At 47.0% G+C, this 25,520-nt stretch overlaps 2 protein-coding genes across 2 annotated transcripts in view; one reads left to right on the forward strand and one right to left on the reverse strand.

Moving 5' to 3' along the window:
- The window catches only part of LOC140404486 (nuclear receptor ROR-alpha A-like), a 113,367-nt gene extending 97,992 nt beyond the window's left edge, over positions 1 to 15,375 (forward strand). Inside the window, exon 9 of the mRNA XM_072493095.1 lies at positions 9,507 to 15,375. Coding sequence (XP_072349196.1) covers positions 9,507 to 9,671 — 165 coding nt within the window. The 3' untranslated portion in view covers positions 9,672 to 15,375. The remainder of the gene's footprint in view (positions 1 to 9,506) is intronic.
- Positions 1 to 25,520, reverse strand: part of anxa2b (annexin A2b) — a 316,940-nt gene that overhangs the window by 162,900 nt on the left and 128,520 nt on the right. The gene's annotated exons all lie outside the window — the stretch shown is intronic.

A 25,520-nucleotide genomic window follows, 5' to 3' on the forward strand; every position in this document is an offset into this window, starting at 1 on the left:
CACAGCATCACTGACTGTCACTCACACACAGCATCACTGACTGTCACTCACACACAGCGTCACTGACTGCCTCTCACACACAGCATCACCGATTGTCACTCACACAAAGCGTCACCGACTGTCACTCACACACAGCATCACTGACTGTCACTCACACACAGCGTCACTGACTGCCTCTCACACACAGCATCACTGACTGTCACTCACACAAAGCGTCACTGACTATCGCTCACACACAGCATCACTGACTGTCACTCACACACAGCGTCACTGACTGCCTCTCACACAAAGCGTCACTGACTGTCGCTCACACACAGCGTCACTGACTATCGCTCACACACAGCATCACTGACTGTCACTCACACACAGCGTCACTGACTGTCACTCACACACAGCGTCACTGACTGTCGCTCACACACAGCGTCACCGACTGCCTCTCTCACACAGCGTCACTGACTGTCGCTCACACACAGCGTCACTGACTATCGTTCACACACAGCGTCACTGACTATCGTTCACACACAGCATCACTGACTTTCACTCACACACAGCATCACTGACTGTCGCTCACACGCAGCGTCACTGACTGTCACTCACACACAGCGTCACTGACTGTCACAGTGTCACTGACTATCGCTCACACACAGCGTCACTGTCACACAACGTCACTGACTATCACTCACACAGCGTCACTGACTGTCACACAGCATCATTGACTGTCACTCACACACGGCGTCACTGACTGTCACTCACACATAGTGTCACTGACTGTCACTCACACACAGCGTCACTGATTGTCACTCACACACGGCATCACTGACTGTCACTCACACATAGTGTCACTGACTGTCACTCACACACAGCGTCACTGACTCACTCACACACAGCATCACTGACTGTCACTCACACATAGTGTCAGTGACTATCGCTCACACACAGCGTCACTGACTCACTCACACACAGCATCACTGACTGTCACTCACACACAGCGTCACTGACTCACTCACACACAGCATCACTGACTGTCACTCACACATAGTGTCAGTGACTATCGCTCACACACAGCGTCACTGACTCACTCACACACAGCATCACTGACTGTCACTCACACATAGTGTCACTGACTGTCACTCACACACAGCGTCACTGACTCACTCACACACAGCATCACTGACTGTCGCTCACACACAGCATCACTGACTGTCACTCACACATAGTGTCACTGACTGTCACTCACACACGGCGTCACTGACTGTCACTCACACACAGCATCACTGACTGTCGCTCACACACAGCATCACTGACTCACTCACACACAGCATCACTGACTGTCACTCACACACGGCGTCACTGACTGTCACTCACACATAGTGTCACTGACTGTCGCTCACACGCAGCGTCACTGACTGCCTCGCACACAGCGTCACTGACTGTCTCACAGCATCATTGACTGTCACACACAGCGTCACTGACTATCGCTCACACGCATCGTCACTGACTGTCGCTCACACATAGTGTCACTGACTGTCACTCACACACAGCGTCACTGACTGTCGCTCACACTCCGCGTCTCTGACTGTCGCTCACACTCCGCGTCACTGACTGTCACTCACACTCCGCGTCACTGACTGTCACTCACACACAGCGTCACTGACTGTTCCTCACACACAGCGTCACTGACTGTTCAAAGATGTGCAGGTTAGGTGTGTTGGCCATGATAAATTGCCCCTTAGTATCCAACGGTCAGGTGGGAGTACAGGGATGGGGCGGAGGGGCGTGGCTCTAGGTGGGATGCTCTTTTGGAGGGTCGCTGCAGACTAGATGGCCAGTGGCAATGTCGGAATTCTCTGAAATATTAGTACAAATTTCACTCTTGTTTTATCTTGGGCTGAGCACATCGCTAAGGACATTTTACCACTGGGCCTCCTTGAAGTAAATTATGCCCAAGAGCCAGCAAGTGAGCAGAGTGTTATTGAGGTGGGAGTGACTCGGGTGAGTTTGACAGGAGCTGAGAGCGAAGGACAGGAACAGAACCGGCAGATGAAGTGAAGAGGAGTTTTTTGCGATTGGGGAGCTAGGCCGGGGGTGCAGGAATGGCCTCTGGATTCTTTGTGGGGCTGGATAGGAGGTCCTGCCAAAACGTACCGGCTAATGTTTCTGGGACGTTGGTTTCTGTGGGGAAGAGGCAGACACTCAGTAAGAATGTAGTCAGGATCCAAATGGCATATTTTGACCTTGCCCGTTTGGATCTCAGGCCTTAGATCTCAGGGTGCCTTTAGAACATAGAACATAGAAAATACAGCACAGAATAGGCCCTTCGGCCCACGATGTTGTGCCGAACCTTTGTCCTAGATTAATCATAGATTATCATAGAATTTACAGTGCAGAAGGAGGCCATTCGGCCCTTTGAGTCTGCACCGGCTCTTGTAAAGAGCACCCTACCCAAACTCAACACCTCCACCCAACACCAAGGGCAATTTTGGACACTAAGGGCAATTTATCATGGCCAATCCACCTAACCTGCACATCTTTCGACTGTGGGAGGAAACCGGAGCACCCGGAGGAAACCCACGCAGACACTGGGAGGATGTGCAGACTGCGCACAGACAGTGACCCAAGCCGGAATCGAACCTGGGACCCTGGAGCTGTGAAGCAATTGTGCTATCCACAATGCTACTGTGCTGCCCTTAAGAACAAATAAATCTACACTGTATCATTTTACCGTAATCCATGTACCTATCCAATAGCTGCTTGGAGGTCCCTAATGTTTCCGACTCAACTACTTCCACAGACAGTGCATTCCATGCCCCCACTACTCTCTGGGTAAAGAACCTACCTCTGACATCCCAGGAGACCTGATAGAGGTCTACAAAATTATGAGGGGCATAGACAGAATGGATAGTCAGAGGCTTTTCCCCAGGGTAGAGGGGTCAATTACTAGGGGGCATAGGTTTAAAGTGAGAGGGGCAGGGTTTAGAGTAGATGTACGAGGCAAGTTTTTTACGCAGAGGGTAGTGGGTGCCTGGAACTCGCTACCGGAGGAGGTGGTGGAAGCAGGGACGATAGTGACATTTAAGGGGCATCTTGACAAATACATGAATAGGATGGGAATAGAGGGATACGGACCCAGGAAGTGTAGAAGATTGTAGTTTAGTCGGGCAGCATGGTCGGCATGGGCTTGGAGGGCCGAAGGGCCTGTTCCTGTGCTGTACATTTTTTTGTTCTTTGTTATATCTTCCACCTTTCACCTTAAATTTATGTCCCCTTGTAATGGTTTGTTCCACCCGGGGGAAAAATCTCTGACTGTCTACTCGATCTATTCCCCTTATCATCTTATAAACCTCTATCAAGTCATCCCTCATCCTTCTCCGTTCTAATGAGAAAAGGCCTAGCACCCTCAACCTTTCCTTGTAAGACCTACTCTCCATTCCAGGCAACATCCTGGTAAATCTCCTTTGCACCTTTTCCAAAGCTTCCACATCCTTCCTAAAATGAGGCGACCAGAACTGTACACAGTACTCCAAATGTGGCCTTACCAAAGTTTTGTACAACTGCATCATCACCTCACGGCTCTTAAATTCAATCCCTCTGTTAATGAACGCTAGCACACCATAGGCCTTCTTCACAGCTCTATCCACTTGAGTGGCAACTTTCAAAGATGTATGAACATAGACCCCAAGATCTCTCTGCTCCTCCACATTGCCAAGAACTCTACCATTAACCCTGTATTCTGCATTCATATTTGTCCTTCCAAAATGGACAACCTCTCACTTTTCAGGGTTAAACTCCATCTGCCACTTCTCAGCCCAGCTCTGCATCCTATCTATGTCTCTTTGCAGCCGACAACAGCCCTCCTTACTATCCACAACTCCACCAATCTTCGTATCGTCTGCAAATGTACTGACCCACCCTTCAACTCCTCATCCAAGTCATTAATGAAAATCACAAACAACATAGGACCCAGAACTGATCCCTGCGGTACGCCACTGGTAACTGGGATCCAGGCTGAATATTTGCCATCCACCACCACGCTCTGACTTCTATCGGTTAGCCAGTTTGTTATCCAACTGGCCAAATTTCCCACTATCCCATGCCTCCTCACTTTCTGCAGAAGCCTACCATGGGGAACCTTATCAAATGCCTTACTAAAATCCATGTACACTACATCCACTGCTTTACCTACATCCACATGCTTGGTCACCTCCTCAAAGAATTCAATAAGACTTGTAAGGCAAGACCTACCCCTCACAAATCCGTGCTGACTATCCCTAATCAAGCAGTGTCTTTCCAGATGCTCAGAAATCCTATCCTTCAGTACCCTTTCCATTACTTTGCCTACCACCGAAGTAAGACTAACTGGCCTGTAATTCCCAGGGTTATCCCTAGTCCCTTTTTTGAACAAGGGCACGACATTCGCCACTCTCCAATCCCCTGGTACCACCCCTGTTGACAGTGAGGACGAAAAGATCATTGCCAACGGCTCTGCAATTTCATCTCTTGCTTCCCATAGAATCCTTGGATATATCCCGTCAGGCCCGGGGGACTTGTCTATCCTCAAGTTTCTCAAAATGCCCAACACATCTTCCTTCCTAACAAGTATTTCCTCGAGCTTACCAATCTGTTTCACACTGTCCTCTCCAACAATATGGCCCCTCTCATTTGTAAATATAGAAGAAAAGTACTCGTTCAAGACCTCTCCTATCTCTTCAGACTCAATACACAATCTCCCGCTACTGTCCTTGATCGGACCTACCCTCGCTCTAGTCATTCTCATATTTCTCACATGTGTAAAAGGCCTTGGGGTTTTCCTTGATCCAACCCGCCAAAGATTGTTCATGCCCTCTCTTAGCTCTCCTAATCCCTTTCTTCAGTTCCCTCCTGGCTATCTTGTATCCATCCAACGCCCTGTCTGTACCTTGTTTCCTCAGCCTTCCATAAGTCTCCTTTTTCCTCTTAACAAGACATTCAACCTCTCTTGTCAACCATGGTTCCCTCACTCGACCATCTCTTCCCTGCCTGACAGGGACATACATATCAAGGACACGTAGTACCTGTTCCTTGAACAAGTTCCACATTTCACTTGTGTCCTTCCCTGACAGCCTATGTTACCAACTTATGCACTTCAATTCTTGTCTGACAACATTGTATTTACCCTTCCCCCAATTGTAAACCTTGCCCTGTTGCACGCACCTATCCCTCTCTAATTACTAAAGTGAAAGTCACAGAATTGTGGTCACTATCTCCAAAATGCTCCCCCACTAACAAATCTATCACTTGCCCTGGTTCATTACCAAGTACTAAATCCAATATTGCCCCTCCTCTGGTCGGACAATCTACATACTGTGTTAGACAAGCTTCCTGGACACACTGCACAAACACCACCCCATCCAAACTATTTGATTTAAAGAGTTTCCACTCAATATTTGGGAAGTTAAAGTCACCCATGACTACTACCTATGACTTCTGCACTTTTCCAAAATCTGTTTCCCAATCTGTTCCTCCACATCTCTGCTACTATTGGGGGGCCTATAGAAAACTCCTAACAAGGTGACTGCTCCTTTCCTATTTCTGACTTCAACCCATACTACCTCAGTAGGCAGATACTCCTCGAACTGCCTTTCTGCAGCTGTTATACTATCTCTAATTAATAATGCCCCCCCCCCCACCTCTTTTACCACCCTCCCTAATCTTATTGAAACATCTATAACCAGGGACCTCCAACAACCATTTCTGCCCCTCTTCTATCCAAGTTTCCGTGATGGCCACCACATCGTAGTCCCAAGTACCGATCCGTGCCTTAAGTTCACCCACCTTATTCCTGATGCTTCTTGCGTTGAAGTATACACACTTCAACCCATCTCCGTGCCTGCAAGTACTCTCCTTTGTCAGTGTTCCCTTCCCCACTGCCTCATTACACGCTTTGGCGTCCTGAATATCGGCTACCTTAGTTGCTGGACTACAAATCCGGTTCCCATTCCCCTGCCAAATTAGTTTAAACCCTCCCGAAGAGTACTAGAAAACCTCCCTCCCAGGATATTGGTGCCCCTCTGGTTCAGATGCAACCCGTCCTGCTTGTACAGGTCCCACCTTCCCCAGAATGCGCTCCAATTATCCAAATACCTGAAGCCCTCCCTCCTACACCATTCCTGCAGCCACGTGTTCAGCTGCGCACTCTCCCTATTCCTAGCCTTTTGGTGATGTTTTCGCATTCTCAGGCCCGTACCCCTCGGTGTTAAAAAATTGCAGCTTCCCTTTTCACATTGAAGCAGCCCTCGATCGCATCATGATGATTTCAATGCAATCAGTGCCACCTAGAGTGAGAATACGGTGTTGCAGACGTTTCAGCGCCGTTCCCTGCCTCCCCCAAGTGGTGGTTAATTGAAATGCTGCTTGTGTGGCAGTGAGTTAGACACAGGCCATTGACCTCTCAGAACTGGCCAGGAATCCAGGCCTCATTGATGGGATGAAGGTCGGCCATGGAGCTATTGTGAGGAGTTGTGGAGATTCCGAACTCTTGCCCATCCCAGATTTCCGTCGCTCCTCCATTGCCGACTACGCCTTGAACCGCCCAGGTCAGGATGGGTAAATCTGTTGGCCTGGGAGGGGCATTTGGATATGGAAATAGCCACAAATGCTCCAGAGACGAATAATTCATGTTTAGATAGGGGCAAGACATGGATGCTTTGCCATGAATGCCAGGGTAAAGTGATACTGTTGAGCAAGTCACAGCTATCAGCAGCCCTGCCCTGCACCACAGGTATCCTTAACGTTTATAAAGTGTTCAAAATAAACTAAAACAAGAATTCAAGTTATTAAATGCATGAAATTACGGCCGGAGAATATTCTAGTTCCTGCTGGCAGTGCACCGTGGGGCAGCCTCAATGGGAAATCCCATTGCCGAGCAGCGGGAAGAGAGAATCCCGTCACCATGAAAATGAAAATCGCTTATTGTCACAAGTAGGCTTTAAATGAAGTTACTGTGAAAAGCCCCTAGTCGCCACATTCCGGCACCTGTTCTTGGAGGCTGCTACGGGAATTGAACCGTGCTGTTGGCCTGCCTTGATCTGCTTCAAAAGCCAGCGATTTAGCATGGTAAACTCGGGAAAACCCCATGGGAAACTTGGCGTCTGGGAGTCCGGAGGATCCGGCCCTATCTTTCTAACGCTCCCTGGCAACAATGCCCATGAAATGCTGGTTATTCATTGGCAGTTCAGGAACTGAAATCGGTGCGGGGATATCAGAGGTATCGTGGGGGATACAGGGAGGGGATGTCAGAGAAAGTCTGGCGTGTCAGGATCTTCTCTGAAGGAACTCTTCATTTGTGTCCCACCTTCCCTGTTATCCCCGTCTCCATCTGCTCGGAAAACTCTGCAACCAGCAATGTTGGGATGCAACTTCTGTCCTTCGTCACGCCGTTTTTCACTCGTAGCTATGTCAAACTCCCAAGTGCCCATCCATGTCCTCTGCTCCCCAGTTTATTGTATTGAGATATATATTTTGTCGGCCGCAAATGAGTCCAAACTGAGTTGGTCAGAAGAAAACTTGGTTTATTGCAAAGCAGTTGTGTTGATGATATACATCAGATCCCAGTCGGGTTTGCTCTGTCAGTTCAATACCTGCCCGACTTTGTACAGTTCTTAACCATGAATGATCGAGACCCCCCGCCCCCTTAGTGGGGGAGCTCGTATTTATGAAAACCAATTGCCCTGACCTCGTAGATGTCATCCGATTTATAACAATAGGCCATTAATCAATGAACAATCCTGCTAGCCTTCGCCTCTCTGCTCGAAGGGGGCTGCTGGTGGGGTGGAGGCAGCTTCTCCTCCCAGTGCGTGAGTGTGGCCGAGAGGATCTCGTGGAATTCTTGTATCTCAAAAAATACACTCTGTGGTTAGCACTGTTCCTTCACAGCGCCAGGGTCCCAGGTTCGATTCCCGGCTTGGGTCACTGTCTGTGCGGAGTCTGCACGTTCTCCCTGTGTCTGCGTGGGTTTCCTCCGGGTGCTCCGGTTTCCTCCCACAAGTCCCGAAAGACGTGCTGTTAGGTGGATTGGACATTCTGAATTCTCCCTCTGTGTACCCGAACAGGCGCCGGAATGTGGCGACGAGGGGATTTTCACAGTAACTTCATTGCAGCGTAAGCCTACTTGTGACAATAATAAAGATTATTATATTATTATAAATACACTGCAATTGAGGGGTTCCACCGAAGATTCTTTTTGTACTTCAAAGAGTTGGTGACTGTTAGCTTTTAGAGGGAGGGGTGGGGGGAGGCTGAAAGGGAGGTTTGTTGCTGTTACCGTTATTGTTTGTTTTTTGTATAAAATTGGAAAAACTGAATAAAATATTTTTAAAGGAATCGATAAACAATCCTTTTGTTGCTTCTTGTTATCACCCGCAAGGGACTCGTGGGGTAGGGATGATTCACTACACTGTGAAACCTGTGGAATACGAGCTCCCCCGATAAGGGGGTGGGTGACCCGTGACAACGTGCTGTGCATTTGTATTAATAGAGGTGGCCACTCAGGCACCCACTAGAGAAGACCCGGCAGGGAGCTACTGAAGTTGTGTATATAATTAACTTTATTTGATAAAATAAGTTTTGTTTCTTTGACTGCTCGATGTGGATTCCTTGCCTTACAAAACGTATTTTCTATCCTTTGCTTCCTCTGACTTCTGGACTGGGTGATTCCTTCCATTTCCTTTTTTGTCTTGCTTCATTCTGAATCGATGCTCTGGTGCCCTCCCCCCAGTCAGCCTAGATTAGCCTCACCTCGAACAGTTTAATGGTGTAAATCAGGAGACACTGATCCCACCAATTGGTAGCCAGAGGGCAGGGTTAAAACCCTGAGAAAAATAGCCAGAGAGGAAAAGAAGGATTTTATTTTTTGTCACACAGTAAGTTGATGTGATGTAGAATGTGCAACCTGTAAAAAGGGGGAAGAGGAAGATTTATCAAAATGTGTGGAGTTTGCATGTTCTCCCCGTATCTGCGTGGGTTTCCCCTGCGTGCTTCAGTCCTCCCCCCCCCCCCCACCTCCACACTCCAAAGGTGTGCAGGTTAGGTGAGTTGACCACGATCAATTGTCCCTAAGTGTCCAAAGGTTAGGTGGGGTTGCAGGACTGTGGGGGTTGGGCAGCAGGTCGGTGCCGACTCGCTGGGCCGAATGGCCTCCTTCTGTGCTGTCGGAATTCTATGAATAATTTTCAAAAGAAAATTGGATATAGGGCAAAAAAGGACCATTCTCAAGGCTAAGGTGAAGTCAGGAGAGTGCGATTGAATGGATTGCACTTTTCAAAGTACAGACATGGAGATGATGGGCCGAATGGCCTCTTCGTGCGCTACAATTCCAAAGGTGGTACAAAAAGTGACCCACCCACCTCAGTGTCCCTCAGTGATGGGGACACACCAGTCGCGGTTGTGCGAGAAGGCTTTGTTCTGAAGTGCCTCTGTTCTGCTTGCACCCTTGAAAACGTTTGCTAATTGTTTCCACCTCGTCTTTCCAGCTCCTGTCTAAGGTGTCCACATTACGAACTCTGTGTAATCGACACATTGAGAAGCTGTCGTCGTTCAAAGCAATACACCCGGACATTGTACGGGTACACTTCCCTCCCCTGTACAAGGAGCTGTTCAGCTCTGAGTTTGAGCAGATGATGCCAACGGATGGTTAACTGCCGTCAGAGGAGCTGGGACCCCTGGAAGTACCCGCATCAAATTATTGAAGCTACTTCACGTTTTCTGCCGCTGCGTTGCAGGTTGCCGTGCACAGCCGAAGGGATTAAAGAGGCGACACATTTTCTTTCTGGGGGATGGGAGTTTAGGGGACGGGGACAAGGGGCAGATTAATATTAGTTTCTTAGTGAAAGTTGAACTTCTTTTTCTCATGCATTTAGTTTGTGTAGAGCACAGCGTACAGTGACATTATAATGCTGAGAAGTTGATGTAGAGCAAATCTTTTACAGGGTATATAGAATAACTATTATTGCCAGTATATCATTTTAAACTTGATGTGCTGTGAGACAATATATGAATCTGCAATTTAAGCACTTTTTTCTCAATTTGTAAATGATATGTTGTATTTATTAGTTCCGTTAATAGGAAGTGCACAAGAAATCCAAGTTTCTTGATTGAGTATCGGGAGGGGAGGTTCGGAGTTTTAGATGCTGCTGTTTAGGTTGATGTCTGTGTTTGGTAGGAACGCCCACATACTTAGTCTGATTGACAAACTCACTCCAATTTCCATCGTCTGTGCGACCGGTTAACGTGTCATTGACACAGAATAAGAATAGTAATGGTGAGAGGTCATGGAATCAAATGATTTATAAAATGCGAAACCTTGTCTGGACCACTTTAGAGAGAGAGTTCTATTTTTATAACCCAGGTATGAACATTTGGAAGCACTTAGATTATTCCTGCAATAAAAAGAGAGGTGATTCGTGTCGGACATACGTTTTTTTTTGTAAAGTGCTTCAACCATAGAAAGAAGTGATATTTTCTAAAAAAAGAAGCTTGGTATTATTTTCTTGTGAGAATATGTCTGATGCGGTCCAGTGAGATCCTTTCAATTGATGTGCCACCGTGTAAGTGCGTCTCTGCTAACGAGTTAAGCAAATCTTATTAACCTTGAAATGGAGGTTTCCCTTGTGGAACGACATTCCAAAAAAAACACGCAAAAATGTAGAAATGTCGAAAATAAATGTTTGTGTGTGTCTGCGTGTGTGTGTCTGTCTGTGTGCATGTTTGTGTATGCCTGTCTGTGTGTCCGCATGTGTGTATGTCTGCATGTGATTATGGGTTTGCGTGTGTGTGTCGGTGGGTGTGTCTGTGTTTCTGCGTGTGCATCTGCTTGTGTGATGTGTGTTTGTGTGTCTGTGTGTTTATGCCTGTATGTGTGTGTCCCCGCGTGTGTGATATGTGTGTGTCTGAGTGTCTGTGTGTGTGTGTGTGTGTGTCCGCCTGTTGAGTTTATGCGGGTGCGCGTGTGAATAGTAAGTCTGTCACTGTTGCTTTTTGCACATTTACTTCATTCCTTGGTAGTGCAATATGTACAAAGGGCAGTTGCTGGTGTACATTTAACCCCCTCAGGGAAGATTTAAAAAGAAAAATGTTTGTACAGTCTCTTATTCTGCTTAAGGGTTATTGACTAGATTGTGTGTAATGTTTGTGTGTGAGGCAGTCAGTGTAGCTCTGATCCGGGAGTCAGTGCGGTTCTTGGGAGTCAGCCTGGATCCTGAATTAATCCTGGTCCGGCTGTCACGCTGACCTCCGGTCCCGGAGCCAGCCTGGATCACGCAGTCAGGCCACTGTTTGTTTGTAGTGTTCCAAAACGACCAGTCGTAAAGGCGCCTGATGGTTGCTGTTACTGTGAAGGACAATCCAGCAGTCTGATTAAAGTGGGAAGAATCCTCGGAGGCAGATCCTGGAGGTCAGGTGGAGGGTTTGAAATTTTTGCTCAGGGATAATTTAGATTATAGTGGCGGTATGGAAAGGTCAGTATTTCATGTAGCAGTGAACGCAGCAGTGATATTCAGGCCCTAACGAGTTAAAACTGACCTTACAATAATATTTGTCTGTATTTACAATTTAAGGTGATTTAATGGGCAGCGTTTGGAAGCCGCTGGAGTTATATGCAGGCAGTTTTGTTTTTATTGAGAGAGCTGATGGAGGAGACCTCTATGGAATACTGGCCACCGCTGGATTCGCCACAACACTCAAGACTCCTTGATGTTTTATTTAATCATTTCTACCTATCCGAATGCCACAACCTGTGGCTTGATACATTTGAAAGGAGCCCCTGTCTGCCTCCGATCCGCCAGCATAGTGCTCTCACAAACAGTCCCACCTCCCCACACCCAGGTAATGAAGGCCACTGTTGGGTGGGGTATTTCCAAATTGAGATGGAGGACAGATCCCTGGCTTCAGCCGGTACAACCAGAAAGGAGGCGACACCCATTTGCATCCTGGACCCCATCTGTTTCCCATTTCCAGGCGAGTGTCCCTTTAAGCACAACAGCCGACCCAGCTCCCAGTGATGATAGTGACGGGTGGACTGGTATCCTTAAAGGGACAATCGTCACACCAGTAGAGGCTGGTTTAGCACAGGACTAAATAGCTGGCATTTAAAGCAGACCCAGGCAGGCCAGCAGCACGGTTCAATTCCCGTACCAGCCTCCGAACAGGCGCCGGAATGTGGCGACTAGGACACAGTAACTTCATTTGCAGCCTACTTGTGACAATAAGCGATTTTCAGAACAGGCAGCCAGCTGCCTGAGAGAAAAGGGTGTATTGACAAGTTGTCGGCAGGGGAGGAGTCAAGACACCATGCTCAACTTATCTCTCCTCGCTGGCGTGAGCAAGTGTGCACCACATTGCTTTAGAGAATCTCATCATCAAAGTGCAGTCCTCACTGAAGAATGGCACAGGTAACCAGGCTGCAATTCATCAGGAATATCCACGTGGTATCTCTGTTCGCTGCATCATTCAACAAGGTTCTTCTGCTGTGATTGGGGTGTAATCATCCCGTAACATCCGCCAACCCCACCACACATCCTCGCCATTCATCTCCAAACCCATCCATCTTGCCATTCCCCATGCCTGCTCCCTTGCGTTGGTCGACCAAAACATCCATCCTCATGTAGCCCTGCCCCCTTGCTCCCACCGTTGATCCCCTGACCACTCTGATCACCTCACCACTCCTCCCGCATGGTGCCCTGCCCTGATGCACATTGGAAAGTGAATGGACTTTTCATTGGCCAATTGGATGATTCGTAACAGTCAGCCGCACAGCGTTTATCACCAAGTCTGGTATCCTTGTCACTCAGAAACATAAGTCGTCAAAGACAATTAGGGCAGCACGGTAGCATTGTGGATAGCACAATTGCTTCACAGCTCCAGGGTCCCAGGTTCGATTCCGGCTTGGGTCACTGTCTGTGCGGAGTCTGCACATCCTCCCCGTGTGTGCGTGGGTTTCCTCCGGGTGGTCCGGTTTCCTCCCACAGTCCACAGATGTGCAGGTTAGGAGAATTGGCCATGCTAAAATTGCCCTTAGTGTCCAAAATTGCCCTTAGTGTTGGGTGGGGTTACTGGGTGATGGGGGCTTATGATGGAGGTGTGAGGTTGGGTAGGGTGCTCTTTCCAAGAGCCGGTGCAGACTCAATGGGCCGAATGGTCTCCTTCTGCACTGTAAATTCTATGAAACAATGTAGAGACCACCACACTCCTTTTTTTTTCTACAATGATTCACTCTGGGTTTCCTGCAGTAATTCCCAAGTCTTTAATTTCTGGAGACTTCGAAGCAATCTGGAACATTGGCCATCCTGCATTCACGGGAATGTTTAAAAGCCAGTCATTCTGTTAATTATCGTTAATTATTCCATTGTCTTCTCTGCACTTTCTTGTGCTCCAGCTTCCAGATGGTAAGGCCGCACCCTGAGCCGGCTGGCTCCATTGCTCCATGGGCATGGCTTAGTCCTCCATTATTATCATGAAGTCGGGCCAGCTTCTCAGAAGACCTGTGGCTCACAGCCCTCCCGAACCATAGTCCGTGGGTTCAATTCCCCGCACCGGCTCAGGTTATTCATGAAGGCCCCGCCTTCTCGACCTTGCCCCTCGCCTGAGGTGTGGTGGCCCTCAGGTTAAATCACCAGCAGTCAGCTCTCCCCCCTCAAAGAGCGAAGCAGCCTATAGTCTCCTGGGACTATGGCAACTTTACTGTTCTATTAACCTTTGTTACCATGCATGGCTAGTTTAGCTCAGTGGGCTAGACAGCTGGTTTGTGATGCAGAACAAGGTCAGCAGCATGGGTTCAATTCCCGTACCAGCTTACCCGAACAGGCACCGGAATGTGGCGATTGGGGGCTTTTCACAGTAACTTCATACTTGTGACAATAAAAAATTATTATTATGTATTTCCACAGGGATACGCTTCCCACACACAGCATCCATAGAGGTGTCCTCTGATGGTTCAATTGGACAATGGAGTTAATCTCTTTTTTTCGTTAACAGAAAGTTTAGAACATTGCAGAGCAGTTTTTAACATGAAAACAATTTTTCAATCACAAGCAATAAAAATAAATATTTTCTACGGGGTTGGGGGGTGGGGGGAGAGGGTGAAAAAAGCGTTTTTAAAAGAATATTTTTAACTCTGTATCTGTTTGAGTTACTTTGTGTATTTGTAACTCATCCAAACAATGGCCTGGTATTTTGTCATTGATGTGTCAGATCCCAGCAGACTGCGTCTCTGTGTCCTTGTGTAGTGTCACTCCTTCTCAGGAGGGAGCTGTTTTATGTTGTGGGTTTGGGCCAATGTGGACCTTTCGGACTGTAATATATATTTCCCAGTCTAAAGAAACGTGTTAATAGGGCAAGCCCAGACAAGGCTTTAACTGTTAGTTCCAGGCGGGAAACTTTCAAATAGGATTTAATCCATTTTTATGGAACTTTAGCAATTTTCTTGTCTCCAAAGTACCAATAATAATAATAATAGATAAAACTCTAGCCATAACACCATGTCGAGCAATAAAATATAAAAGTAATCACTTTATGTGCATAGTAAGACTTAGAGTCGAGCGTGTAAATGCAACCTGCTATTTATCACTTCCTTCATCTTAGATAACTCTTTTGCTTTGAATTAAGAATTTGCAAAGGCTCACTCGGAGTCTCTCCTTGCTCTCTGCTTTGCCCTTGCAATATTTAAAGTTCTTTCGCCCTGTATCTTTTCAAACGTTCTGTTTGTTTTTGTACAGGTAAGAGAGGAAACGGTTCTACCACGCTGCTCAGCAAATATTTACATGTTTATTAAATACTGCATTATTATAACTCTATAATATCTCTTTCAGTATATGCTATCTTAACCATATAGTTACAAACTAGGGTGTGCTATTTTGTGTTTACTGCTGTGTGGTGCTAGGCAAGTTGCTTTGTGAACAAATATCTTTATTCCTAAAGAATGCCACCCTTTGGTCACCTTACTTTCACTGAGTAGATCAGATTTGTGTGGAAGAAGACGAGACTTGGGATTCGCCTGAGGACTGAGGAAGCCAGTCCTTCTCTGCCAAGGGCAGTGTCGATTTCCTTTGATTATATCCATCCAGATTCTCTCTGACTACAGTCTGCCTATCCTAAATAGTCTTGCTCCTTCACTGACTCGTAAATAAAAAAAAGTATTTTGATTTGTTTTGTAAATAAACTGTAAAAACAAAATAAGAGATTTAATGTTGTCTTTTAAATACTCAGATTTTCATTCTGATATGAATGTTGTTATATTGTACTTAGAAATGGTTATCTTTAATATTACCTTTATTGACACTGCAGGCAACACATCAATTTTAGATGTGCTTAATGTGCCAGTACCCCTATAATAAAATTATTGCTTATAATGGGCTCAGCCTGTTGTCTTTTTCTTTTGTGCCCGACCCACTCCATGCACATTTCTGATATTTCACTCGGTGTCCTAATTTCCAGCTGAATTCACACTCTTCCACTCAGTCTTTGTTATGTCACTGGCTGAGTGAAGGGCATGCCTTACATTTGGCCAATTCTTGCATCCCGCAGTCACGGTTTAACCAGAAATAAGAGTGTTGCCTCCATTCCAGTCAGGTATCTTATACACAGCTAGAAGGTCCCCTACCCCTGCCCCTGTCCGTCTGTCCTTCCTTGTCTGCCTTGGTCCGCCCGCAGTGGGGGAGGGCTCCACTTGTTTCTCTAGTAAATGGAAGGTTAAGAGGCGTTTAAATCACTGCAAGCTCTCAGACTGTCATTTTTGTACCTTTGGAAGGTTAATCCTGGCATTTCGTCCTTAAACCGATCAGTTCCCGCCCGATTCCTTGTAAAAATTATTTATGGAATCGACACCACTTGATGTACAGAGAGATCTGGGAGTTCACGTCCATTGTACCCTGAAGGTGGCAACGCAGGTCGATAGAGTGGTCAAGAAGACATACAGCATGCTTGCTTTCATCGGACGGGGTATTGAGTACAAGAGTCGGCAGGTCATGTTACAGTTGTATAGGACTTTGGTTAGGCCACATTTGGAATACTGCGTGCAGTTCTGGTCACCACATTACCAGAAGGATCTGGATGCCTTCGAGTGGGTGCAGAGGAGGTTCGCCAGGATGTTGCCTGGTATGGAGGGTGCTAGCTATGAAGAAAAGTTGAGTAGATTAGGATTGTTTTCGTTGGAAAGACGGAGGTTGAGGGGGGACCTGATTGAGGTCGACAAAATTATGAGAGGTATGGACAGGGTGGATGGCAACAAGCTTTTTCCAAGAGTGGGGGTGTCAATTACAAGGGGTCACGATTTCAAGGTGAGAACATAGAACATTACAGCGCAGTACAGGCCCTTCGGCCCTCGATGTTGCGCCGACCTTTGAAACCACTCTAAAGCCCATCTACACTATTCCCTTATCGCCCATATGTCTACCCAATGACCATTTGAATGCCCTTAGTGTTGGTGAGTCCACTACTGTTGCAGGCAGGGCATTCCACGCCCTTACTACTCTCTGAGTAAAGAACCTACCTCTGACATCTGTCTTATATCTATCTCCCCTCAATTTAAAGCTATGTCCCCTCGTGCTAGACATCACCATCCGAGGAAAAAGGCTCTCACTGTCCACCCTATCCAATCCTCTGATCATCTTGTATGCCTCAATTAAGTCACCTCTTAACCTTCTTCTCTAACGAAAACAGCCTCAAGTCCCTCAGCCTTTCCTCACAAGATCTTCCCTCCGTACCAGGCAACATTCTGGTAAATCTCCTCTGCACCCTTTCCAATGCTTCCACATCCTTCCTATTACGCGGCGACCAGAATTGCACGCAATACTCCAAATGCGGCCGCACCAGAGTTTTGTACCGCTGCAACATGACCTCATGGCTCCGAAACTCAATCCCTCTACCAATCAAAGCTAACACATCGTACGCCTTCTTAACAACCCTCTCAACCTGGGTGGCAACTTTCAGGGATCTATGTACATGGGCACCGAGATCTCTCTGCTCATCCACACTGCCAAGAATCTTACCATTAGCCCAGTACTCTCTCTTCTTGTTATTCCTTCCAAAATGAATCACCTCACACTTTTCTGCATTAAACTCCATTTGCCACCTCTCAGCCCAGCGCTGCAGCTTAGCTATGTCCCTCTGTAACTTGTAACATCCTTCCGCACTGTCCACAACTCCATCGACTTTAGTGTCATCTGCAAATTTACTCACCCATCCTTCTACACCCGCCTCCAGGTCATTTATAAAAATGACAAACAGCAGTGGCCCCAAAACAGATCCTTGTGGTACACCACTAGTAACTGGACTCCAGTCTGAACATTTCCCATCAACCACCACCCTTTGGCTTCTTCTAGATAGCCAATTTCTGATCCAAACTGCTAAATCACCCTGAATCCCATGCCTCTATATTTTCTGCAGTAGCCTACTGTGGGGAACCTTATCAAACGCTTTACTGAAATCCATATACACCACATCAACTGCTTTACCCTCATCCACCTGTTTAGTCACCTTCTCAAAGAACTCAATAAGGTTTGTGAGGCATGACCTACCCTTCACAAAACCGTGTTTATTATCTCTAATCAAATTATTCCTTTCCAGATGATTATACATCCTCTATCTCTTATAAACCTTTCCAAGATTTTGCCCACAACCGAAGTAAGGCTCACTGGTCTATAGTTACCTGGGTTGTCTCTACTCCCCTTCTTGAACAAGGGGGCAACATTTGCTATCCTCCAGTCTTCTGGCACTATACCTGTAGACAAAGATGACTTAAAGATCAAAGCCAAAGGCTCCCTAGCTTCCCAGAGAATCCTAGGATAAATCCCATCCGGCCCAGGGGACTTATCTATTTTCACACTTTTCAGAATTGCTAACACCTCCTCCTTATGAACCTCAAGCCCTTCTAGTCTAGTAGCCTGAATCTCAGTATTCTCCTCGACAACATTGTCTTTTTCCTGTGTGAATACTGACGAAAAATATTCATTTAGCACCTCTCCTATCTCCTCGGACTCCACGCACAACTTCCCACTACTGCCCTTGACTGGCCCTACTCTTACCCTAGTCATTCGTTTATTCCTGACATATCTATAGAAAGCTTTAGGGTTATCCTTGATCCTTGAGAGGGGGAAAGTTTAAGGGAGATGTGCGTGGAAAGTTTTTTACGCAGTGGGTGATGGGTGCCTGGAACGCTTTGCCAGCGGAGGTGGTAGAGGCGGGCACGATAGCATCATTTAAGATGCATCTTGACAGATATATGAATGGGCGGTGAACAGAGGGAAGTAGATCCTTGGAAAATAGAAGACATGTTTAGATAATACTGGATTGGCGCAGGCTGGGAGGGCCGAAGGGCCTGTTCCTGTGCTGTAATTTTCTTTGTTCACTTCAGGCCGAGTTGTCCCAGATCTCGATAACCCTCTCATTGGATAAAGATCTCCCTGCTCAAGGATTATAAATCTGGGACCTCTGGTGACTGACCCACTCCCCGTCGCCTCAATCAAAACTTCTCATCAACCTGAAAACCTCATTAAGTCACGTCTTCACTGTGGCTTCACAGCGCCAGAGTCCAAGGTTTGATTCCCCGCTGGGTCACTGTCTGTGCGGAGTCTGCACATTCTCCCCGTATGTGCGTGCGTTTCCTCCCGGTGTTCCGGTTTCCTCCCACAATCCAAGATGTGCAGGTTAGGTGGATTGGCCATGCTAAATTGCCCTTAGTGACCAGACTCGATATGCCGAATGGCCTCCTTCTGCACTGTATGCCCTAATGGCCCAATGCACAGGGTTTCAATCTCACCTTCCGACATTCCTTCTCCCTGGATTCTTGTGTACAGTCAAACACCAGCTGACCAGCTTACGTTTAGAACTATGGTCATGCCAAGGATGCACCAAAGGGGGAATGACCTCTAATGACCTCTTTACTTAAAGTCTGCTCCCCACAGCTATTTCTTTAACTTTGCTCAGCTGGGACCTGTTCCTGTCCCTCTCTTTGTGACACTTGCAGGCTGACGTCCCCAAACTGACTGCCTCAAGATAAGCTGTTAATTGGCACTTGACCTGATCTGGGGACCTATCAAAACAATCCTAGAGGGTCTCACTCTTGTTACTAGGCAAGACTCAATGTAACCAGTATTGGAACATAGAACATAGAACAATACAGCGCAGTACAGGCCCTTCGGCCCACGATGTTGCACCGAAACAAAAGCCATCTAACCTACACTATACCATTATCATCCATATGTTTATCCAATAAACTTTTAAATGCCCTCAATGTTGGCGAGTTCACTACTGTAGCAGGTAGGGCATTCCACGGCCTCACTACTCTTTGCGTAAAGACCCCTGACCTCTGTCCTATATCTATTACCCCTCAGTTTAAGGCTATGTCCCCTCGTGCTAGCCATTTCCATCCGCGGGAGAAGGCTCTCACTGTCCACCCTATCTATCCCTCTGATCATTTTGTATACCTCTATTAAGTCTCCTCTTAACCTTCTCTCTAACGAAAACAACCTCAAGTCCATCAGCCTTTCCTCATAAGATTTTCCCTCCATACCAGGCAACATCCTGGTAAATCTCCTCTGCACCCGTTCCAAAGCCTCCACGTCCTTCCTATAATGCGGTGACCAGAACTGTACGCAATACTCCAAATGCGGCCGTACCAGAGTTCTGTACAGCTGCAACATGACCTCCTGACTCCGGAACTCAATCCCTCTACCAATAAAGGCCAACACTCCATAGGCCTTCTTCACCACCCTATCAACCTGGGTGGCAACTTTCAGGGATCTATGTACATGGACACCTAGATCCCTCTGCTCATCCACACTTTCAAGAACTTTTCCATTCGCCAAATATTCCACATTCCTGTTTTTCCTTCCAAAGTGAATCACCTCACACTTCTCTACATTAAACTCCATTTGCCACCTCTCAGCCCAGCACTGCAGCTTATCTATATCCCTCTGTAACCTGCTACTTCCTTCCACACTATCGACAACACCACCGACTTTAGTATCGTCTGCAAATTTACTCACCCACCCTTCTGCGCCTTCCTCTAGGTCATTGATAAAAATGACAAACAGCAACGGCCCCAGAACAGATCCTTGTGGTACTCCACTTGTGACAGAACTCCATTCTGAACATTTCCCATCAACCACCACCCTCTGTCTTCTTTCAGCTAGCCAATTTCTGATCCACATCTCTAAATCACCCTCAATCCCCAGCCTCCGTATTTTCTGCAATAGCCTACCGTGGGGAACCTTATCAAACGCTTTGCTGAAATCCATATACACCACATCAACTGCTCTACCCTCGTCTACCTGTTCAGTCACCTTCTCAAAGAACTCAATAAGGTTTGTGAGGCATGACCTACCCTTCACAAAGCCATGCTGACTATCCCTGATCATATTATTCCTATCTAGATGATTATAAATCTTGTCTCTTATAATCCCCTCCAAGACTTTACCCACTACAGACGTGAGGCTCACCGGTCTATAGTTGCCGGGGTTGTCTCTGCTCCCCTTTTTGAACAAAGGGACCACATTTGCTATCCTCCAGTCCTCTGGCACTATTCCTGTATCCAATGATGACATAAAAATCAAAGCCAATGGTCCAGCAATCTCTTCCCTGGCCTCCCAGAGAATCCTAGGATAAATCCCATCAGGTCCCGGGGACTTATCTATTTTCAGCCTGTCCAGAATTGCCAACACCTCTTCCCTACGTACCTCAATGCCATCTAATCTATTTACCTGGAGCTCAGCATTCTCCTCCACAACATTATCTTTTTCCTGAGTGAATACTGACGAAAAATATTCATTTAGTATCTCGCCTATCTCTTCAGACTCTACACACAACTTCCCATCCCTGTCCTTGGAACATTCATAGAACATAGAAAATACAGCACAGAACAGGCCCTACGGCCCACGAGGTTGTGCCAAACTTTTGTCCTAGATTAAGAACAAATTAATCTACACCCCATCATTCTACCGTAATCCATGTACCTATCCAATACTGCACCTGAAATGTTCCCATCTCCACATACTACTAATGTAGCACACAGGGACCCAGAGATCAATGAATTCCATGACACCAAGTAAAAATCAATACATGTAACAAGTAGGATTAGCAGGATTTAAACATCATAGAATATCATAACTCAACACTGGCATTTCTTCTTCCTCTTGTTTTCAGTCTTCAAGTTGGTAGGAAATGTTTTGCTTCAGTCCATAGCCCAATTGTTATTTCATTAGCTGCATTTCCCAAACCCTCCGCTTTAGATATGGTCCAATTTTTGTTAAAAACCCCATAGCAAACCCATGATAGGATGAACTCAAAGGGTTAGTTTATTTGCACACACTCAAAATGCGAGGTAGTGGTTGCAGTAAAAGAGAGATATAGAAAAAGAAAGGTTAGTGATGCAGAGATCACAGAGCGAAGAAATGGTGTTTCATGTGTGTTCATGGAGGTCGGCGAGCTGTAAACCGATGCTGTATATTTTACTTTTCCGGTAGAGTTCAGTACACACAATGAGATAGGCAAGAGGAGATTAATCAGTCTTGTAGGCAATTGTACAGAAGTCCCAGCAGAAACGGTGTAGATGTGGCCAGGCATTCAACCTAGGCAGAGCTCCTTTTTGCGTTTCTGCTAGTTAGATGGTATGGCAGATGGACTTTGCAGTGCAGCAAGGCAATGGTGTCAGGTGACTCCCACCTCTCCACATGGTCTTTGACATGGGTTGTGTATCCCTCAACTGGGTCCCCAAGGTGGTTAATTGTCTCTTCCAATAAGAATTGAAAAGAAGGTTGGTCCTAGCAACCAAATAGACTCTGGTTGGCCAGCCTGGATTATGAAATACAGATGGGTTTTGTACAGCTCCCTTTGAATTTGGTCTCTGCAGAACATAGGGGGTCATTGTGTCTCTTCAGAGGTAACGAGGCACAGGTTTCTATGATGTTGCCTCAGTCGCTCCTTTTAGCAAGTGTGACAGGCAAACATAGCTTCACCCATTTTAAAATATCTTTGTCCAGTTCTTGACGTTTTTGAAATAGCTGTGAGGATATGATATCTATTTTATAAAAACAATACAGGTTTTAGTCACCTCACACCCTTTTCACAACGAAGCTCTAACAGTTGATCAGTCTTGGTTTTTAATTCTTGGTTTAGCACAAGGCTAAATCGCTGGCTTTTAAAACAGACCAAGGCAGGCCAGCAGCGCGGGTTCAATTCCCGTACCAGCCTCCCCAAACAGGTGCCGGAATGTGGCGACTAGGGGCTTTTCACAGTAACTTCATTTGAAACCTACTTGTGACAATAAGCGATTTTCATTTCATTTCTGTCTTCACATTGAGGATACTGTTACGTTCTAGTGCTTTGCAATGATTGAGTCAGTGCACCAAAGAATATCTAGTTCGTGACTAGTTAAGATTCACTAAATTACAATAATGTGGGTAGAAAACAAAACTAATACTACTGTGAACATCGAGAATACGAGAGCTAATACGAAACACGACTATCCACCACGACTCCTCACTCAGACTCCCCGAGGTTGCAGTGTCACGTGGTGTAGTACCACTGCCACCTGCTGGTTGGAGGTCCAACATATTAACATACAGAATTGCTTATGCATATCGTCACAGATACCCTCCTTGGTGTTCAACGTGACTACCACTGGGCTAAATGGGATAGATGTTGAACAGGTCTACAAATTTAAAACTGGGCACCCATGAGGTATTTCAGCAGCAGCAGAATTGTATTCAGCCGCAATCTAACCTCACGGCCCATCGTATCCCTTATTCTACCATTCCCACAAAGCCAGGGAACCCATCTTGGTTCAACATGGAGCATAGAACATACAGTGCAGAAGGCGGCCATTCGGCCCATCGGTTCTGCACCGACCCACTTAAGCCCTCACTTCCACCCTATCCCCGTAACCCCTCCTAACCTTTTTGGACACTAAGGGCAATTGATCACGGCCAATCCACCTAACCTGCACATCTTTGGACTGTGGGAGGAAACCGGAGCACCCGGAGGAAACCCATGCAGACACTGGGAGAACGTGCAGACTCCGCACAGACAGTGACCCAAGCCGGGCATCGAACCTGGGACCCTGGCGCTGTGAAGCCACAGTGCTATCCATTTGTGCTACCGTGCTGCCCAAATGAGGAGTATGCCAGGAGCAGTACCCAGGCATACCTAGAAATGAGGTGTGAATCTGATGAAGCTACAACACAGGACTACCCGCGAGCCGAACAGCCGAAATATTCCCATCCTCAATGATGGAGGAGCCCGGTACATATGTGCAAAAGACCAGGCTGGGGCATTCGCAACAATCTCCAGCCGGTAGTGCAAAGTGGATGATCCGTCTCGGTCTCCTCCGGAGGTCCCCAGCATCACAGATGCCAGTCTTCAGCCAACTCGATTCACTCCACGTGATGTCAAGAAATGCCTGAAGGCACTGGATACTGCAAAGGCTATGGGTCATGACTTGATTAATAAGGGGATCAGGGGTTATGGGGGAAAGGCAGGAGAATGGGGATGAGAAAATATCAGCCATGATTGAATGGCGGAGCAGACTCGATGGGCCGAGTGGCCTAATTCTGCTCCTATGTTTTTTGGTCTTATGACAACATTCTAGCAATAATACCAAAGGCTTGCGCTCCAGAATTAGTTGCGCCCCTAGCCAAGCTGTTACAGTAAAGCAACAGCACTGGCATCTACCCTGCCACCTGGCCTGTACACAAAAGGCAGGATGAATCCAACGCGGCCAATTACGGTTACATCAGTCTGGCTGAAGATTGTGGTGAATGCTTCAGTCTTGACCTTTGCGCTCACCAGTGAGTTGCTTAATGTCCAGCACCATTCACCAATAGATGTGGCAGGTGCAGAGCGTACTGTTTGGTTATGGGATTGTTCAGCTGTCTACCGCAAACTGCTCCCTCTGCAAAGTGATGGAAATTATTGTCGACTGTGCTGCCAGGCGGCATTTACTCAGCCACAACCTGCTCACTGACGCTCAGTTTGGGCTCCTCCACGCTCACTCAGCTCCTGATCTCATTACAGCTAAGGTACACATATGGACAAATTATCTGAACTCCAGAGGCGAGGTGAGAGTGACTGCCCCTGACATCGAGGCAGCATTTGACCGAGTATGGTAACAATAATAATCTTTTATTGTCACAAGTCGGCTTACGTTAACGCTGCAATGAAGTTACTTTGAAAAGCCCCTAGTCACCACATTCCGGCGCCTGTTCGGGTACACAGAGGAAGAATTCAGAATTCTCAGCTGGTACAGGAAATGAACCCACGCTGCATCACAAACCAGCTGTCTAGCCCACTGAGCTAAACCAGCCCCAAGGAGCTCTTTAGTATCAAGGAGCTCGAGCAAATTGAAGCCAATGAAAATCAGGGGGAACTCTCCGCTGGTTGGAGTCATTCCTGCCACAAAGGAAGATGGTGGTTGGAGGTCAATCCTCTCAGCTCCATCTCATCATTGCCGCATTTGGAGTATTGCGTGCAATTCTGGTCGCCGCATTATAGGAAGGATGTGGAAGCATTGGAAAGGGTGCAGAGGAGATTTACCAGCATGTTGCCTGGTATGGAGGGAAGATCTTATGAGGGAAGGCTGAGGGACTTGAGGCTGTTTTCATTAGAGAAAAGAAGGTTAAGAGGTGACTTAATTGAGGCATACAAGATGATCAGAGGATTGGATAGGGTGGACAGTGAGAGCCTTTTTCCTCGGATGGTGATGTCTAGCACGAGGGGACATAGCTTTAAATTGAGGGGAGATAGATATAGGACAGATGTCAGAGGTAGGTTCTTTACTCAGAGAGTAGTAAGGGCGTGGAATGCCCTGCCTGCAACAGTAGTGGACTCGCCAACACTAAGGGCATTCAAATGGTCATTGGATAGACATATGGACGATAAGGGAACAGTGTAGATGGGCTTTAGAGTGGTTTCACAGGTCGGCGCAACATCGAGGGCCGAAGGGCCTGTACTGCGCTGTAATGTTCTATTGCAGCAGGGATCCCTCAGGGTAGTGTCCTAGGCCCAACCATCTTCAGCTGCTTCATTAATGTTCTTTCCTCTGTCAATAGGTCAGGATGGGGATTTTCACAGGTAATAACAATACCTTAAGCTCCCCAAATGCCTGAGAAATTCAGAAAAGGCACAAAGGTTCGAAGAGATGAACATTCACACACAGGGGATCCATTCTCTGCAAAAAAAAAGCCTTTTTCTTCAAACCAAAGGGGACCCGGAGAAAATGGCCGAGGCGGCCATCTGCCTCGAAGGCAGTGTATTGGCGGCCCTCTGGGCGGACAGGGAGCTGGTGGTACGCGGACTTCAAGTCCACGGTGGAGAAGACCCGGTACTGCGCAATCTGATTGACCATGTCAGATATGCGGGGAAGGGGGTACGCATCGAGCTGCGTGTACCGGTTGATGGTCTGACTGTAGTCGACGACCATCCGGTGTTTCTCCCCAGTCCTGACGACCACCACTTGGGCTCAATGATCCCTTCCCGCAGGAGTCGCTGGACCTCCAACC

The sequence above is a fragment of the Scyliorhinus torazame genome, chromosome 30 (genome assembly GCF_047496885.1).
Source record: "Scyliorhinus torazame isolate Kashiwa2021f chromosome 30, sScyTor2.1, whole genome shotgun sequence".
Taxonomy (NCBI): domain Eukaryota; kingdom Metazoa; phylum Chordata; class Chondrichthyes; order Carcharhiniformes; family Scyliorhinidae; genus Scyliorhinus; species Scyliorhinus torazame.